Below are 18,756 nucleotides of genomic sequence, written 5' to 3'. Positions count from 1 at the left end.
TCAGAACCTCTGTTAATAAAAATAGAGGTAAAATTCTCTCCATCTGTCCCTAACAGCAAGAATGGGAATTTAGTGAGCAGTACCATTGTCAGCTTCGTAGGAGGGGCATCCAGAAAGTGGGCAGGGCGAGGGGTGATGGGAGGCTCCATTCCTTCTTCATTCTTCAGCCTTTGCAGTGCCACAATCTGATCAGCTGAGCCCATTGCCAGAATGACCCTCAGGCTTCCACTTTTACTGCCAGTGAAGACATCTATCACAGGCATGTAGCTGTCCACAGCAACCACTGGATACTGAGCCTGAAGCAGCAGGTGGGAAATCTTTGGATCTCTAGAGCAGATGAAAAGAAAAAACAAAAAAGCCCTATCATGAGAATGAGCCATGTGAATACATGGGAATGTAGGGGTAATGATTTTAAAGTGATATGGGGAGGTTTAGGTTGGATCTTAGGAGGAAGTTTTTCATGCAGAGGGTGGTGATGCACTGGAACAGGTTGCCCAAGGAGGCTGTGGATGCCCCATCCCTGCAGGCATTCAAGGCCAGGCTGGATGTGGCTCTGGGCAGCCTGGGCTGCTGGTTGGTGACCCTGCACACAGCAGGGGGTTGGAGCTGGATGAGCACTGTGGGCCTTTGCAACCCAGGCCATTCTATCATTCTGTGATATGGTTCTATGAATACAAACCATATCACATGCATCCCATTTCAGATGGAATATTCAGTGCAGTTAGAAACCAATTTATCTCCCCATTCCTCCACAATCTGGCTCAATCACATTAGTCTTTGTAAAGCCCAGCTCAGAGTTCTGCTGACTGGAAAAGGCTGTTTTCAGCAATGAGAAAGTACAGCTCTAAATGAAGTGCCCTTGTGCTGTGCAAACTGACAGCATCCCTAGCAATGGGATCTGTGCAGAGTTAAATTAAGAACAAAATCACTCAGTCAGACATTGGAAAATCACCAGTGGAACCACTTCAGTCTCTCTCAGTTTTACTCTTCCACAGTTACACGGGACGGTTCCTGGATCCAAGCACAGCACAACGTGGTGTTTATTTCTCTGTCTACTTGTATTTCTGTACCAGGGCGCTGTGACTGACTCCAATATCACTCACAGTGGAAAGAAGTGCCAGATGAAGCTTGAGCAGGACAAAATGTCCATTGCTATTAACTATCATTAAGAACTCTCCCACAACACAACAAATGCCACCTTTCTCTGAGTATCAACTACAACTTTTCCCAACCCAAGAAAATGTGGAGCAAAGATACTTACTTGAATGAGATGTAAAACTGATGCAGGGGCAGTTTCACCAATCCCAGCAGTCTGTCATTGCCAGCGTTTCCCATCTTGTGCCATGCTTCAATAACCATGATGTTGTTCTTCAGTCGCTCCAAGTGTTTGGAAGTCGGGGAAAAAGGCATCACCTGGAAAGTTTCATACAGAATCAGGACACAGAACACACTGGAAACCATTTGCTAAGCAAGAACATTCTACTGACACTACATTATTGCACAGTGTACAAAACTGTGTTCTTCAGTCAACTTTTCCCAGTCATTAACCTCAATGGAAAAAGAGAAAAAAAAGGGGAAGAAGAAACTGCATCTCATGCTTTGCCATGCAGCCAAATATTGGAAATAGTTTCAGTACAATGGGCAGAGCCAAGCAGAGAAGTCCTTAGGTAGGTAAGGACAACTTATCCTCAAAAGGTTTGGCAATGTGCAATAGCACATTTCAACCACTTTGACACAGAAAAGAGGTGACTTGCCTGAGAAAAATTAAAGGTAGGCTGCGTTGTGCCCCATACGACTGCAGATCTTGTTGCCTCCTCTGTGTTGAGCAGCTTGCAGTTTAAATACACGTTACAAGAAGTGCAGAGTCCGCTGTTCTCAGCAACAAAATCCTTTCCATCAGGCACCATCAGCAGCACATGCAGTAATAACCCACAATCTTCAGCTGCAGGCAATTGTGTCACCAGATTACGAGCCACAGGGGTTGAAACAGACCATGGTGGCTGCACAACATTTGTGCAGGCTGCTCCTGAGTCCACGTGGTTGCTAAATTTCAAGCAGCTTTCTGCATTTACACGGTCCCTGTTGGGTTCCCAAAGTTCCATCCGAGGACTTCTTATGGCATGAGGTGGGACTTGCTGCTGCACAGCCACTGAGCACCTGGCAGTGGTGCAGGTGAAGTCCTTGTTGTCAGCTGCAAGCTCTACTGATAACTGCATTGAACAAAGCAAAGAGCTGATGGGAAGATGTGCCCCATATCAAGATAACAAACAGCAATGTGAAGTTGGGAACAATGCATTGCCTGTTTTGTTTACAACTGTGTTGGATTATCACCCAGGGTGCTTACCTTTGGCACGTGCTGGTTACAGCTGTGGCTGCAAAATAAACTACACACATTTTTTACCAAGTAGTAACCCATGTCCACTTTAAGCCAAGGTGAAAAGCTCTTTGAGAAAGTATCACATTTGTCACTATCTTCACCTTGGTACGACAACTACAGCTTGAGGAAAGCTATGACAAAGGAGAATTGTTTCTCTCTGTGTTATCTTCCACCTTTACATTCCCCATTGACTTCAGCTGTCCCTAAATCCTTGTCCTGCTGTGAGCTCCTATTTTTTCATTTCAATTGCACTGCATTTCTCTTCACTTCTCCTATTTTGATTTCTTTATTGTTGTAATTATTATTAATTTATAAACACTCTGCTTCACATCTGAGATGCCTCTTCGGGTTGTGAAGATTTGAAATAGTCAGACGGGTGTGGATGAAAACGTGTGTGAAAGCAACAAAAGAAACACCATAACATGGGCTAAAAGGAGCTGCAGGCATTAACTGCTACAGGTCACCATGGATAAGACAGAAAGAAGAGAAAGAATAAACTGAATTCAGAACACAGGGCAGTATGATGAAGAAAGGACTTGGGCCATACAATGTCCAGGTGAGGAAAGCAAAGTAAGCACTCAAGAATTTTGCCTAAGAATTAGGAGGAACGAGACAAGACACTGAGGCACAAGATCCCAAATAGTACCTACTGCTCAATGGTGCAAAACACACATGATGAGGAGTTCAAAACATCTGTCAGATATAACCCAAGAAATGTGATGTGGATTCAATAGCTGACAGCCCTTATTGTCCATGTCTGGCCAGAGTAGCTGGACACGTATCCTGACGACAGGTAGGTATTACACTGAGTAAAATCTAAGAGACGAAGTGACCAGAATCAGTTCTCTTAAGAATAAAGATTAGCTTCCCCTTCCATAAGTTACTGCACTGAATGCTGTTTCACCAGTTACCTACAGTGTCTCCTTCCACTTTTCTCCCCCTATACCTACCTAACCTCAGTGTTTTGTTTTTCACTCTTCTGTGGCTCCTCTACTAACAGCTCAGCTGAATGGCTTCTGTGGGCTCTCTGTCAACATTAGGGAAATTGGAACTAGATGATCTTTAAGGTCTTTTCCAACCCAAGCAATTCTGTGATTCTGTAGGAGGGCCACTAAGTTTCATGGGTCCTTATGACAGAGAACATCAGGCAAACCTTGAAGTGACGGAACCAATTCATGTTTACATCCTTTGGGAATAATTTAGGAGCTCAGAACATAAAATGTCTAAATATTCTCTTCTAAAGGATCTAAAGGATATCTTTATCTTCAGAACTGACCAACGTCTCAAATGTACTGTGCAGAACTATTACTCCTCAATCAAACATGCTGATAGAAACTCTGGTTCAAGAAGGCAACTCCTAAAGACACAATCTGCTACCTATGGTAGGAACATCAGATCTCCGTGTCAGGAGAGACCTGAAATCACATCATGTGTGAAACCAAGGAACACAGATTTGCTCCCTTCCTGTTCTCATATACCAAGGCACTCAGCCCTGAACATGTTCCACACAAAAAGCAGAGTGGCTTCTCTATCCAAGCCCTAACTTACTGACATTTGTTTTATCCCGCAAGCAAAGGAAACTCACACAACAAAATCCTTAAGGAAGGTTTTAAATGTTTCTCTGACAGCTTAAGGAGAAAAAAATCAAGTTTCCTTCTTTGTTTTCTTGCATCCTCATATCTGCAACTTGATGAATTAAAAGAGAAAATATTTAAAAAAAAGAATATCCAGCCAAAATAAGTAACAACAGGTGGTTTAGCACAAAGCCCATGTAACAAAAAAACATACCTTCAGTGGTCCAACTTGTATCTGATCTCCCTCTTTTTCTACAGGTATTTCACAGTTGAAAGCGAGGAGTTCTGACTGAATGACCTTGCACAGCTGAAGCACTGCTGAGCCAATGGCCACGGGCTGAGGGCAGAGCAAGAACATACGCTGTAAGATTTCTGGAAGGTTTAACAACTGTAGGCACGCTATCAAGAAAAAGCCTCCTGAAAGAGCTGGGAAGTGATGGTCAGCCTCTCACCCTGCCCACTCATACACCATCAGTTGCACTGAGAGGGATTTGTAGGAAAGCTTTCCTTGCTTCCTTTTTCAGGTATCACTTGGGTAACAGTCAGGTTCTAGTACCTTCAGTAAACAGTCCCAGATTAACACAAACATTAACATCCCAAATCCCCATGACTGGGCAAGGTTTCTGTACTCGAAGATATGATTTATGAATCCATTAAAAGAAAAGCTCCTTTTTGAACAGATGGCCAGATATCTTTGGTGTTGCTTAAAACAAAACACAGGTCGAGTAAATGTCTCTAGCTGCCTTTTAGTGCTTGTAGATGATTATGCAGATACAGCTCCTTCCATCTACTCACTCCAAGTAAAGATTTTTTTCCCTCTGAATACAGAAGTTATGCCATCATTCCCCGCACCCTTGTCACAATATCACCTGCACCCACATTAACTTACCCTGTGTATCTAAACAAGCTGTGCTCTCACTGAATACAAATGCTTGTAATTGATCTGGTATGCTTAAAGAGCAAGAGCTCAGTTTTAAAGATGAGGGAAAGACTATTTCTTTTCTTTGCTTGCCAGTCTTGAGCTCAGAAAATGATTTAGCTGGGTGACAAGATTGAACAGCAACTTACAGAATCTGCACATAACAGTCATTCCTTTCATTATGTCTGGCAATGGTTGGTTAAGAAGTGGCTCAGTCAAGCTACATTACTTTGTTTTGTCTCTGATGGCTGAGCGGGCAGCAATGGGAAGGAAGCACTGCAGAAGACTTGGAGAAGACACTACTGAGTGCATAAGTATTAGAAGGAAATTGAATTGCCAAGGCTCTCTTTGCTTTTCAATAAACAAAGCATAAACAACTACTAATAATACCTTTCTTTGTGTGCTTTTTCGCATGTAGATTTTAAAAGCAAGGTCAGAGCTCCACCAGTGCTCTATCATCGTTCCACCAAAACGAACAGGGAACACAAATCGCTGCTGGAATTTCACCACTGCAAGGAAGACAGAGACTCGTGAGCTCTTAACTGGATCCATAGCTAACCTAACCTTCAGGCTTCCTCAGAAACAGAAATCTTCAGTCTCTGCAGAGAATATGCAGGGTGAAAAGAGACACAGGAAATTCAGGAGGCAGGAAGGAAAAGGTGGGTGTTCTGAGGAAGGTGGAGAAACACACAGGGAACATTTGCACATCTGCCAGAATGGGCAGATTAAGCAAGGTTGGCAGCTGAAAGGGAAGGGCTGCTGCTAGAGCTTGCAAGTAGAATCTCTCAACATTTCTACCTATTAATTCACGCTGCAAGTGTGTGAGTAATTAACTTTGTTTTTCTCTCACAGGAGCAACAAATATTCAGAGCTAATTGAATATTAATAGACTTTCACATGGAGATAATCACACCTCTGATATACACATGATCAACTAATTTGGCTTTACTTATTAACATCAAGCCAAAAGTAAACTGTTGTTCATTTTCAAAGGCCATAAAATAGCAGGAGTGCAGCATGACAAAATTAATAATATAACAGCATGTGAAGGCAACAGATACGTCTCTGTTGCCTTATCTTGGAGAGAGTCAAAAGCTGAGCTGCAAGAACGACCACAGGTTCAGGAGAAAGCCATCTGCAAGAAAAGACTGCATGGTGTTTAGTTTGGAAAAGAACAAGTACAGTAGCAGAGCTGAAGTAGCAAGCTGGACTTGTTCACTATGGATAAAATAAGGAGTCTTGTGATGACAAAAAGTCAGGTGGGCCATAAGGAAAATGTACTGACAGGAAGGTCAGCAGTTTCACAGCCTGCCTGGGGGGGCTAAGGGATCACTCTTATTGGGCATCTTTAATAAATGAGATAAACGGCTCTCAGGGAAGACAACAGCACAGTGGATTGACTACAGGGTTTCTTCAAATTATTTCTAACCTCATCAATTTTTCTAAATTCCAGAGAACTGCAGTCTAAGTACACAAGGCAAAGTGCAGGGGGTTGTATTATCCTTGTGTTACAAAAAGCTGAGGTTTAGAAGATGCTTTGTCTCTACACAAATGGAGAATTCACAAGAGAACACAATGAATATGACCCAGAAAGAGGCAAAGCCAATGAATAGGAAAGTCAACTGAACATGACCCTGGAGTTCCAGTTTCTAGGAAGACAAGGGATAGAAGATCTTGCTCATGCACCATTCCTTGCTCATTGAGGGCAACATACATAACCTAAATTGATATCAGACATACAAAGAGTGGTAACTCGCAGTAAAGAAAGGAAAGCTTGCTGATTTGAGCACAGAACTTGCCAGGATCTCTTGCATCCAGGAGACTCTCTGAGCTCTTGTGCGTTTCAGCATCTGGAAAAGGCAGCTATTGATTTGAGACAGAAGTACCTGATAATTCTAAAAGTATTTCTTCATCTTGAATATTGCAGAAAGGATCTGGATTTATGTTTTACAGTTTCCTCTTCCCAGAGAGGAGAGTTCCATTGCCCACAGTGCACCAACTCTCCAGAGGTGCCACAAAATGTAATATAAAACCATGTCTTTTTCAGGCAGCCAATAAATATGTCAGAAAACATTTTCTAAGAGATGAAGCAGTTGACAGCACAGAACACAAGAGGGGACAAATAATGATCTTACCACCATCTGTGATTTTACTTGAAGCTATCCGAGTTAATTCTGTCGTTAAAGAGACTTGGCCTTTTTCATTCTTGGAGGCTCCCACAGGAAAGTGGTATTCCACAAAGAAGGTACTGTGAAGAAACAAATCACAGAACGACTTGATGATCACAATCCACCAGTAGTTTAATGCACGTAAAGAAACTGAACGAAGCAGACAAACTTCAAATCCACCATTTATTAAGTTACTCCACTTTTAAAGAGTAAATCATAGAATCCTTAGAGGTGGAGGGGACCTTGTAAAGTCATCTAGTCCAACTCCCCTGTAACGCACAGGGACATGACCTGCTAGATCAGGTTGCTCAGAAGATTCTACTACTTATCTATTAAACAAGTCAGGTTCTCCTCTAAAAAAACACCTTTTGCTTTCAACTCTGCATAAAGCATGTTGGAACTTTCCCAAAATGCTGGAAAAAATCCAGCCTGAAGTGAGATCAAATCAGGACAAATTATTCACACCTGACTATACAACAGAGCTCAGCAAAATCTACTTCCAAGGCATAGATAACAAGGCTTGTGAAGGGCTTGGAGAATATGCCCTATGAGGAGCAACTAAAGGAAATGGGGCTGTTTAGTGTGAGGAAAAGGAGGTTGAGAGGAGACCTTATTGCTCTCTTCCAATATGCTTTCAGAGAGTGGGGCTGGTCTCTTCTCACTGGTGTCAGGACAAGGGGAAATGGCCTCAAGTTGAGCCAGGGGAAGTTTAGGTTGGGTATCAGGAAAAGCTTCTTTACAGGAAGAGTTGTTCAGCACTGGAATGGGCTGCCCATGGAGGTGGTTGAGTCACCATCCCTGGGTGTGCTTAAAAACCATGTGGATGTGGTGCTCAGGGACACGATTCAGCAGAGGGTTGTTAGTTAGGGTAGGATGGTTAGGTTGAGGTTGGACTCAATGATCTTCAAGGTCTTTTCCAACCTGAGTGATTCCATGACTCTATGATAACTTCAGTAAGAAACAATCCGCCTTACCACTTATTAACTGAAACAGGCCTTGGAGGCTTCCCCATAAAACCTTTCTTTCTTGGTGTAATCTGGCTGCTCTCAAGAGGGATTCTCAGGCTCTCAATGATGACTCTGGCCAAGCGTATTCTCCCCAGCAAAGCCAACCTGTCTACACTCAAGGATGTAACATGAGCTTCTTCTGTGTCGACATCTGGAGGAGCAAGTTGTCTGGTAGGAGAGCAGCTGCAGAGATAAAACTGAGAATCAAACACTCTTAACACAACTGCGTGAAGATAAAAACTGTAGCTTGGTGGGAGATCATTTATACGCTACTCTCAGTGCATTAAAACACACATTTTTAACATACATTTCACAATTAATTTGGTGGTCTCTGCAATAGGAATCATACCATACACAGTGTCTAGGGATTAAGTATTAAGAATACTTAAACCAAACACCAAAAATGAGCATGTTCCATGCTGTTGGAGTTCTGACAAATGCTTAAACAGTCGAACTCTTCAAAAAGAAAAGGTTTATTTCATGTGACACACAGACAGGGCAGAAGAAACTGCTTGGGTGTCACCGCTGCAGAGGAACAGAAACAGGACTGATTTAAAATCCCACTTGTGCTTTATTTCTCAGACTTGACTTGTCAATGGTTTTCTGCTGGTAACTCTGGAGATAGAAATTTTACTTCAGTGTAAAAAAACCAGCAGAATTAGAAGAAAAAAAAAAATCAGAAATAACTACCTGGTGATGAATTAAGAAAAAAAAATCCAACCTTAATACTGCTGGTACTGAACTAGTAAATCGTGATAACCAGACGTTTGTGGGACACTGTTACAAGCACATCTTACAGATAAGCTTATAATTCACTCTTGCTTACTGTAATTCTCCTGGATGTTAGCTAGAATTGAGAATCTCTTATATGTGTGCATGTAAATTGGCAAAAAACAGAGCCCTTATGCTACTGGCTTTGTAAAATAGAATAACTGGGAGTTTCTTGCTTAAAGAAAATGTGTGACGATATGCAATCTGAATGATATACTCAGCATTAAAGAAATATCACTTCACATCATCTCAGTTCCTCACCTGAAATCCTGGCAAGTCCAAGAATTAGAATAACTTTGGTCCCAGAATATTCTGGGGTTTTATTGATTCTGATGTGGAAATAAAAACAAAACTAAAACAGAATGTAGTTTAGAGCAGGTGAGCACTGACGAAATTTACATCCTACAGATATAGAAGAGAACACTGAGCAGTCAAACAGACTGCTGATGTGAGCTCCATCCCTGTAAAATGGATATGTATTTAGTGAATTGTGTGACACAGCACATAACAGAGCACTACCAGCTGCTTACAATAAGGAAGATGCTACTCAATGAGATGCTGACATAACTATTTACCTGGATTTAACTTCTTTCACCTTCTGATCATGATCTGGAGCAGTGGAATCCTTCTGTGCATTCACAGCATCAGCTTTCTTCACAGTTTTTGTTTTGCTTACTTTCTTGGAAGGGTTAACATCTTCATCACTGAGGAAATCACTTAAACTAGAATCCGACTTCTGAAACAGAGATAATGCATATAAAGGAAGAAGTTTGCTGTCACCATCAAGGTTTATAAAGGTCGTGATAAACTCAGAAGAAAAACCATAGATTGCGGACTGCTTAATGTGAAATAATTCTAACTGTACCCAATTTATTTCCATAAACATATAGAAATTGAGTCTTCACAGACCCATAGTTTCCAATTCATTGCTTGAATTTGTAGTCTTATTAATACTACTTTAATATTATTAATTTCAAGCAATGTTCTCACAAGCTTCTATAGGATAATTAATATTTATTAAGGCCTTTACTAATTCTGAAATCTATAGCCTTTTTCTTTCACTTTAAGCACTTTCCTTCTGCTCTTCACTTACAGGTGTCGTGTAAAAAAGACTTTCTAGCAGACTTTGGTCATAGTGGGGATCATTGAGCTCACTGTCATACACCTCACTCCCAATAGAGAGAGAATCCAGAAGGGAACCTGGCTGATCCCAGAAGTGCACAGGAGATAAATCAGCACTGTGGACACAAGAGAAAGAAACATGGCTTAATGTTGTGATGCAATTTCTGTAGTCAATTTCATACGAATTCTGACAACGCTTCTATTCTATACTGATTTTGTGCTATGTTGTCTCTACATACACCCAAAATGGGCTTACACAGCGCTGTGCCCACCTGACAGTCCTTGCACTGTGCCCACCTCACAGTCCTCCCATTGCATACTCCTGATTGGAACAGAGACAACGTAAGCACCAGTTATGCTCTTGCTACTCTTCACAAAATGAGAGAAAGACCAACTTAATATTTGGAGAGCGATAAAAATAACTACTGGTTCTCTCTTTTTAATTCACAGACTGCAAGCTCTTGTATTTGCTTAATGCATATCTTATTATTTTAGGGCATAACAGTTACAACTATTATAATTACTATTGGATGCCTCATCCCTGGAGGCATTCAAGGCCAGGCTGGATGTGGCTCTGGGCAGCCTGGGCTGCTGCACATAGCAGGGGGTTGGAACTGGATGAACATTGTGGTCCTTTTCAACCCAGGCCATTCTGTGATTCTATTAACTATGATTAAATAACTTCTTTTAAAATATTGGGGTCCACCCACCTTTCTGACAGCAACTTTAGGTCAAATGACTCTGATCCATACATGTTGCCATACATTAGAGTTGTGCAAGCAGAAGGGTGAAGCACCTCCTGTCACCACTAGCTCTCATTATTCACATTTTGAGAAATGTAGAAAACACAAAAAAAGGCCAAAAAGCGTTTTCCAGTATAAAGTGGGCAAATATCATCTACCCTTTCAACTCTTTGAAAGGGCAGATAACAGCAGGACAAGGGAAATGGTTTGGAGTTGAAGGAGGGCAGATGGAGGTTGGATGTCAGGGGGAAGTTGTTTACAGAGAGTGGTGAGGTGCTGGAACAGCTGCCCAGAGAGGCTGTGGATGCCCCGTCCATCCCTGGAGGTGTTGAAGGCCAGCTTGGATGTGGCCCTGGGCAGCCTGGGCTGGTATTCAATGTGGAGGTTGGTGGCCCTGTGTGTGGTGGGGGGTTGGAGCTTCATGATCCTTGAGGTCCCTTCTAACCCAGGCTATTCTGTGATGCTGTGATAAGGACAGTATTTGCAGTGACACTCAGTAATCACTCACCTGCCCAGTAGTAACTGTATTGCTCTCTCCTCAGAGTTGAGGTCTAAATGCTGACCTGTGACTTCAGATGAGAAGAGATGGGGATCCTCAAGAGCAGGCATAATATTTGAGTTCAACCCTTTAGGGCTCCTGAGCAAAGGAAAAATAAAGGTATTAAGCTCTTCTGGCATGCTGAAGATTTCAGTCACATAAAAGGGTAAAAATGCAAGGTTATGTATAGCATAATAATGTACGAACTAACTTCCAGGTACACAGAACCTTTCTGCAGCCCTGCAGTCTGCTGCAAGTCATGTTGCTCATCTGCAGCTCTTTTACTTTGCAGTGTGGCAGGATGGCCCCGTTGTTCAAACAAGAGAGAGGGCCTGAGAAGCTCACGGGAAGATGTTTATGAATGAGGATCTATGAGATCTTCCCAGAGAGTCAAAAAAAATCATCTGTTTTTAAATAAATTGGAACAGTTTGAGCAAAAGCAATGGGACTGATCTCCCAGCCAGCGAGTTCTTTAAGGCACAGTGAACGTCAACTCATGTAATCTTTCTGATCAATTCATTCATCACACAGAAAGCACACCTGTACATTTGTGCTTCAAAAGATTAAATGAGAACCACCAATGATTCGTATATGTTGGTGGGCTTTCCCATAACGACTTTTGATGCAGCGCCCAACCCAGGGAAGAAAAGGCAATGTGAAAAACAACAAAGTGGAGAGAAACAGACTTTACGTTTTCATTTCCACTGTATTTTTTTACTTAGATAAATGAAATATTAACATAATTTTCTCTCAGAGAGTGGTCAGGCACTGGAATGGCTGCCCAGGGAGGTGGTGGAGTCGCCATCCCTGGCAGTGTTCAAGAGGTGCCTGGACAGGGAGCTAGGAGATATGGGTTAGTGGTTTTACTGTAGGTATGGTAAAGGGAGGATGGTTAGACTGGATGATCTTGTAGGTCCTTTCCAACCTTGTGATTCTATGATTCTATGATGAAAATGTTGTGGTTTTGTTTTTTAATGTGACCGCACTATCGCTGCAATTTACATTCAAACGATTTTAATTGAATTAGAAACACCAACATTGACTGTCCTGCTAGTGAAAATCAGATGGAAGACCATAATGCCCATTAACTTTGAGAATATAGTTAAAGACACAAGTTTTTCTTGTATTTTGGGATGCAAACTAGAATATGCAGAAGTACTCACTTTATGTCACTGATTACCTAGTTTGCTTTGAAAACCTTTTATCTGGGATCAAGTAACGTTAATCTGCCATGTCTCTTCTATTCCCTACCAGAATTCGATATTTCACTATCAAATAGTTCTGTACTACGCACAAAAATGGTTCAAAACAGAATTAGAATTGATCACCGAAATCGAGGCTTCTGATCAGATTCAGTTCACAAAATGGAAGCCGTTATTCACAAAGCAAAATCTATTTCCCATTTGACTGAGAATCCTAAAATACACCACATGAGTCTCAGTATTTCAAGTTTTCCTAATAATGCCTCAAAATCATAGAACCATAGAATGGCCCGGGTTGGAAGGGACCTCCAGGATCAGGAAGGTCCAATGCCCCCTACCATGGTAGGGCCACCAACCTCCACATTGAATACCAGCCCAGGCTGCCCAGGGCCCCATCCAAGCTGGCCTTCAACACCTCCAGGGATGGATGGGGCATCCACAGCCTCTCTGGGCAGCTGTTCCAGCACCTCACCACTCTCTGTCAACAACTTCCCCCTGACATCCAACCTCCATCTGCCCTCCTTCAACTCCAAACCATTTCCCTTGTCCTGCTGTTATCCCCCCTTTCAAAGAGTTGACTCCCCTCCTGTTTATAGGCTCCCTTTAGTTCCTGGCAGGCTGCAATGAGGTCACCCTGCAGCCTTCTCTTCTCCAGGCTGAACAAACCCAGCTCCCTCAGCCTGTCTTTGTAGGGGAGGTGCTGCAGCCCTCTGAGCATCTTTGTGGCCTCCTCTGCACCCTCTCCAACAGCTCCCTGTCTTTCTTATTTTGAAAGCCCCACACTTGGACATAGCACTATAGATGGGGCCTCACAAGGGCAGAGCAGAGAGGAATAATCTCTTCCCTGTCCCTGCTGGCCACCCCTCTGCTGATGGAGCCCAGGATCCCATTTGCTTTCTGAGCTGCAGGAGCACACTGCTGGCTCATGGTCAGTTCTCCACCTGCCAGGACCCCCAGGTCTTTCTCTGCAGAGCTGCTCTCAAGGATTGCTTCTCCCTGCCTGTATATATGCCTGGGATTCCTCTGGCTCTAAAAGCTACGATTTGAAACTAAATCTCACTTGCCCCTTTCTGAGCTTACTTTGCTGCTGCTCTGAAACTGTCTCGTTTTACAAAAGGAGGCACTTGATTCAGTTCAATCTCCATGTCTGGGCTGGACTTCATCACAGAAGCAACCATGGCATCACGGAGTTTATTGCCTTGATCCAAAAGAGCTGGGAAATAAGCAGAAGAATTAACTCTCAGCATTCAAATACAATTTAAAATCCAAACATGCTGGCTATAGTCATGCAACTTCTATGTTACATTATTATAAAGAGATCTTGACACATTAGGGATTAAGCACATGCTGTACACCATTACAATGATAGCGCCACCAGGAGGACTAGCAGTCCTCTATCAGTTTCCCATTCTCAGCAGTACAAAGAATTCATCCACACACACTGAGAAGGCTGTTAATAAGACGTGGTGGCAAGAATAGAAGTAGGTTGTCATCTTAGCATGCTTCAACGGCAGCCTCTTTTCAGTAAACATAAATATATGTATAGAAAATCAAATGGAAATGTGCCCTGCTTGGTCTTGATCCTTTTGTTATCATTTTCTGTTTGAAGTAATTTATTAGAATCATAGAATTGCTCATGTTGGAAAAGACCTTAAAGATCATCAAGTCCAACTGCAACTTAACCATCCTACCCTATTAAGAGCAGCTTTCTTTATATCTTTGTCTCTGGAATATTATCAATGTCTATTTCCTTTGATATCTAAAATACAATGTCAACTGCATACCAACCTGAAAGCAGGTCTTTTGTAGTTGGGTTGTGCAAAGAGAACACGTGTGTGTTTGTTCCGAGAGGAGCTTCAGAATCGGCGCTGCTGGGAAATAACACTGACTGCTGACTCGAAGGATTCACTTTCAAATGTTCATCTGGTAAAATGAGGCGGTGGTGGGAAGCAGAGGAAACATTCTTTATGTTCTCAGAGTCCTCTTGAAAGAATGAATGGTCCTTTCCGCAGCTGCAAAACAAAACTCTGAGTAACAACTGAAGTGGGTCAATAAAGGGATTCAAACCTCTTTAAATTCTCCCTAGCACTGCAGCTGCTTCCCTTCCGTACCCACTCCAAAATGAAACATGACACATCTTATTTTACCAACTCCTCATCTTCCGCTCCTACCATCAGACAGACTGAGGCAAGCTGTAAATAACAAACTTGTGGCATCTCTTATGTCAGCCGACATAGGTTAATGTACGATGCAACTTCATTGCAGATGAGAAACAGATCCTTTAAGCCCTTAAATGCTGAATGTTCTGGACTGGACAAAATGCAGCACAGCCAAAAATAAGCGAGTATTACCATTGCTTAAAAAGGTGTGAAATGCAGAATGAGCCACAGTTTTGTCAAGGTAAAGAAAAGATACCTGGGAGCTGTGACCCTGCTTTTGTGAGCAGGTTCTTGGCCAGGAGGAGCGATCTGCACTTGCTGCGATGGAGCAGGAGCCATAGCTGAACTTGCAGCTACAGTTGGTTCAGAGCTGCTGGTTTTGTAGGTGTCTGATAGAGGTTCGAGAACAAGTGAAACCTGAAAAATACAATGAAAAAACAGAATTAGGTCCCTTTCTTACTGAAGAGCTGCATGCACTCTACCTAACTTTACTTTTCATACTACAGAAAGCTCTTGCTATTTTTTTTTTTAATAGAAAGTGATGTTTATATCAATCAGACTCGTAACACCTTAATATCCCAAAGGGAGCCTGCAAACCGGAGGGGAATCAACTCTTTGAAAGGGTAGATAATAGCAAGAAGAAGGGGAAATGGTTTGGAGTTGAAGGAGGGCAGATTGAGGTTGGATGTCAGAGGGAAGTTATTTACAGAAGGAGTGGTGAGGTGCTGGAACAGCTGCCCAGAGAGGCTGTGGATGCCCCGTCCATCCCTGGAGGTGTTCAAGTCCAGCTTGGATGGCCTGGACTGGTATTCAATGTGGAGGTTGGTGGCCCTGCCTGTGGTGGAGGCACGTTGGAGCTCCATGATCCTTGAGGTCCCCTCTAATCCAGGCCATTCTATGGTTCTATGATTTAAAACTATTATTTCACATCCCATGTTTCCAAAATGCAACTGCTCGTCCTTCAACAAAAATGAACCGTCAAGGCTGCAGCACAGAACAACCCCTTTTCCCTGGATTTCAAAATACTCTGCAATGTCAGCCCAGGAAAGCAGTGAAGAAAAATCATTATGGAGTATCCACTTCTAAAATCAATGTTAAAATTCACTGTAGAGTCTTACTCGAGTTAAATTATCAGTGCCATTTATTCTTCCATCAACACCATTAGGAATCAAAATCTGCACTTGTTTTGTATGCTGTCCTAACGCGATAAGAACGTCCCTAGATTTCCCTGTTTTCTATCTGGACTTCCTACCTCAATCTGTAAATGCCCTGAGACAGGGGGAAGGTCAGTAGGACACAGCACAACCGGATCACCACATTATACTGCATTACATCTTCATATGCAACAATAAAGAGCTAAGCCATAAGGAATACCTGTAGCTCTCCCAGCTTATCATCTGTTGGTGAAACGATGGTGAAAAACCCACTGATGGGATGGCTGGGAGAAAGCTGGGACAACTCGGTGATCTGCACTCTGCCAACTGGAAGACGGTCAGGTTTGGTCAGGACCTCCAGGACAAGCATGCCCATATCTGCAATAATTAGGAACAGCTTCATTTCAGTCTGACACAACAGCTATAGACAGTTGAAACTTGCCTGTTAAAATGAAAGATCTTAGAGGTTAAAATAAAGCTGTATCACAATGTGAGACAAGGAATAAAGAATCACTGAATTATTAAGGTTGGAAAAGACCCCTAAGATCCCCCAAGTCCAACTGCAACACATCCCCAACATGCCCACTGACCACGTGCTACATCTCCATGGTTCTGAACACCTCAAAGCCTTTCTGGGCTGGGGACATCCTCTAGCCATCAAGCTTCCAACAAAGATGAAATCATAGAGCCACAGAACATCCCGAGTTGTAAGGGATCCAAGGATCATAGAACCATTTGAGTTGGACCTTTAAAGGCTATCTGGTCCCACTCACCTGCAATAAACAGGATCACCCACAGTTCCATCAGTCTCTCAGGGCCCTGTGCAGCCTGACCTTGGGTGTCTCCAGAGAAGGGGCATCCACATCTCTGAGCAACCTATACCAGCACTTCACTACTCTTAGCATAAACAGTTTTTTCCTTATATCCAATCTAATGCTCTCCTCTCTTAGTTTGAAACCGCTTCTCCTTGTCCTATCACAATGGATAGAGTCCGAAGAGTCTGTCCCCTTCTTTCCTGTTGCTCCACTTTAGATATTGAGAAGCTGCTCTCTGTTCACCTCTCAGCCTTCAGTTCTCTTCTCCAACTGCACAGCCCTGCTCTTAGCCTGTCCTCATTGGAAAGCTGTTCCATCCCTGGGATCATTGTTGTGGCCCTCCTCAGGATGCTCTCCAACAGCTCCATGTCTCTCCTGCACTGGACGCAGTGCTCCAGGTAGGGCCTCACAGCACAGAGCAGAGGGGCAGGATCACTCCCTCACCCTGCTTGCCATGCTGCTTTGGATGTAGCCCAGGGCACAGTTGGCTGTCTGGACTGTGAGGGCACAGTGATGGCTCTTGTTCAGTTTGCTATCCACCAGTACCCCCCTGGTCCTTTATGGCAGGACTGCCCTCTATCATTTCTCCCTGTCATGGTTTTGTGCTGTTGCTGTCAATATTCTACATCATGACATCATGTGCAGTATGAATCATTAACTGAGGGTACAAAAAGTGGTAAAAAGTGGTATAAGAAAGTATAGTTGTTAATGGCATACAGAAGTGTAACAGAGGGTATGTGGAAGTGTAACAGAGGGTATGCGGAAGTGTAACAGAGGGTATGTGGAAGTGTGGAAGGTTCATGCTCCAGATCTGTGGAATGGCAGCATCCCGAGTACTCAGCTCTTGGAGGAGAACTACATATCCCAGGGGACGATGCGGCCAGAGACAAATCACCAGAGGAGGAGGACACATATATAATCTCACTCCCAGGCTGGAACGTCCTTCTTTTCGCTCTGTCTATCGCTTTGGAGCGCTCCATCCCTGCCGTCTCCCTCTATCAGCAACGTTCCAGCCTGTCGCCTAGAGATCACAGTAGGCCCCCGGTTCTCGGGGACTCTTTTTCTCTCTTTCTCTTTCTCTGTCTTGTTTGATTTAGTAGTTGTAGTTATATTGTATCATATTGTGTCACCTTGTATTCCAATATTATTCGTATTTAGTAAAATAAGTTCTTTCCTTAGATTGCTGCCATTGTTTTTGTTCATTCCGCTCCTTCCAGGGGCAGCAGCCTCTATCACGGCTAAATCTAGATAACCCAATTACACTCCCCCCAGCTTGCATTCATACTGGGGGTTGCTTTGACCCAGGTCCAGACCACGCATTTGGTTTTGCTGAACTTCACGAGTTTCTCCTGAGCCTGCTGCTCAAACCAGACCATCCCAAGCTGGGAAGAATCATCGACTCCAACACCACACAACACTACTCAAACCCAACCAGGGCCGTGCCAACCACCCTCAGGAACAAAGCCTTTCCCAATCTAACCCCATTCTAACCCTCTCCCTTCACAGCTCCACGCCGTTCCCTCGGGCCCTGCTGCTGTCACCAGAGAGCTCCGTTAAACGAAGGCAGGACCGCGGATAGCCCCAACTCCTGCTCTCACCTGTGAGATAGGCCGCAAGCTGCCGAGGCCCGCACCTCACGGCGTATCGGCTGCTGCTCACCGCCAGCCCCGGCTTCGTGATGGGATGGAACACGGTACCGTCCGAAGTCTCACCCCACCACCTCAGTCTGACGAGGAAGGCGGCGGAGGGCGGTTTGGAAACCGTCCACACGATTCTCCCCACGGTACAGCAGAGGACGCAGCGCGGAGGACCCTCCACGAGAGGCGGCAGGCTGGTGGACGGGGGGATGTCACCGGGAGCTGCGGAACGGAGCGATGTCAGAGAACGGAGCGGAGCTGCAGCGCTCTGCCAGCCTCCCCCCATCCCTTCCCCTACCCCCATCCCCGTACCTCGACGCCGCCGAGTGACCCCCGGGGCTGCGGCCCGCGGCCTCCTCTGCTGCATGGCTTCACCTCCGCGCTCCCCTCAGGCCGCGCCGCTGCTCGGCAACAGCCGCCCCAGCGGGAGCATCTCCCGCCTTCATCGCACTTCCGGGACTACAACTCCCATCGTGCATCGCGTTCCCATTGAACCCCACAGACGCTCGGACTACGTTTCCCAGAAGGCCTCGGGGGAGCCTCGCTTCCCGTGGTGCCGCGCGGCGGCGG

The 18,756-nt window shown here is 44.0% G+C and overlaps 1 protein-coding gene across 1 annotated transcript in view; it reads right to left on the bottom strand.

Annotated features, from left to right (window-relative positions):
* Positions 1-18,624, bottom strand: part of C2CD3 (C2 domain containing 3 centriole elongation regulator) — a 45,570-nt gene extending 26,946 nt beyond the window's left edge. Inside the window, exons 1-16 of the mRNA XM_072327014.1 lie at positions 18,499-18,624; positions 18,148-18,408; positions 15,955-16,112; positions 14,837-14,997; positions 14,210-14,433; positions 13,502-13,634; positions 11,190-11,318; positions 9,910-10,054; positions 9,392-9,552; positions 8,013-8,228; positions 7,006-7,118; positions 5,261-5,379; positions 4,166-4,288; positions 1,755-2,210; positions 1,262-1,413; positions 84-327 (exon numbers count right to left, since the gene is read on the bottom strand). Coding sequence (XP_072183115.1) covers positions 84-327; positions 1,262-1,413; positions 1,755-2,210; positions 4,166-4,288; positions 5,261-5,379; positions 7,006-7,118; positions 8,013-8,228; positions 9,392-9,552; positions 9,910-10,054; positions 11,190-11,318; positions 13,502-13,634; positions 14,210-14,433; positions 14,837-14,997; positions 15,955-16,112; positions 18,148-18,408; positions 18,499-18,553 — 2,850 coding nt within the window. The 5' untranslated portion in view covers positions 18,554-18,624. The remainder of the gene's footprint in view (positions 1-83; positions 328-1,261; positions 1,414-1,754; positions 2,211-4,165; positions 4,289-5,260; positions 5,380-7,005; positions 7,119-8,012; positions 8,229-9,391; positions 9,553-9,909; positions 10,055-11,189; positions 11,319-13,501; positions 13,635-14,209; positions 14,434-14,836; positions 14,998-15,954; positions 16,113-18,147; positions 18,409-18,498) is intronic.
* Positions 18,625-18,756: the final 132 nt, after the last annotated feature.

This window comes from Excalfactoria chinensis, chromosome 1 (genome assembly GCF_039878825.1).
Source record: "Excalfactoria chinensis isolate bCotChi1 chromosome 1, bCotChi1.hap2, whole genome shotgun sequence".
Taxonomy (NCBI): Eukaryota; Metazoa; Chordata; class Aves; order Galliformes; family Phasianidae; genus Excalfactoria; species Excalfactoria chinensis.
Note: the sequence above shows the minus strand (reverse complement) of the source record. Positions and strands in the feature narration are given on the sequence as shown.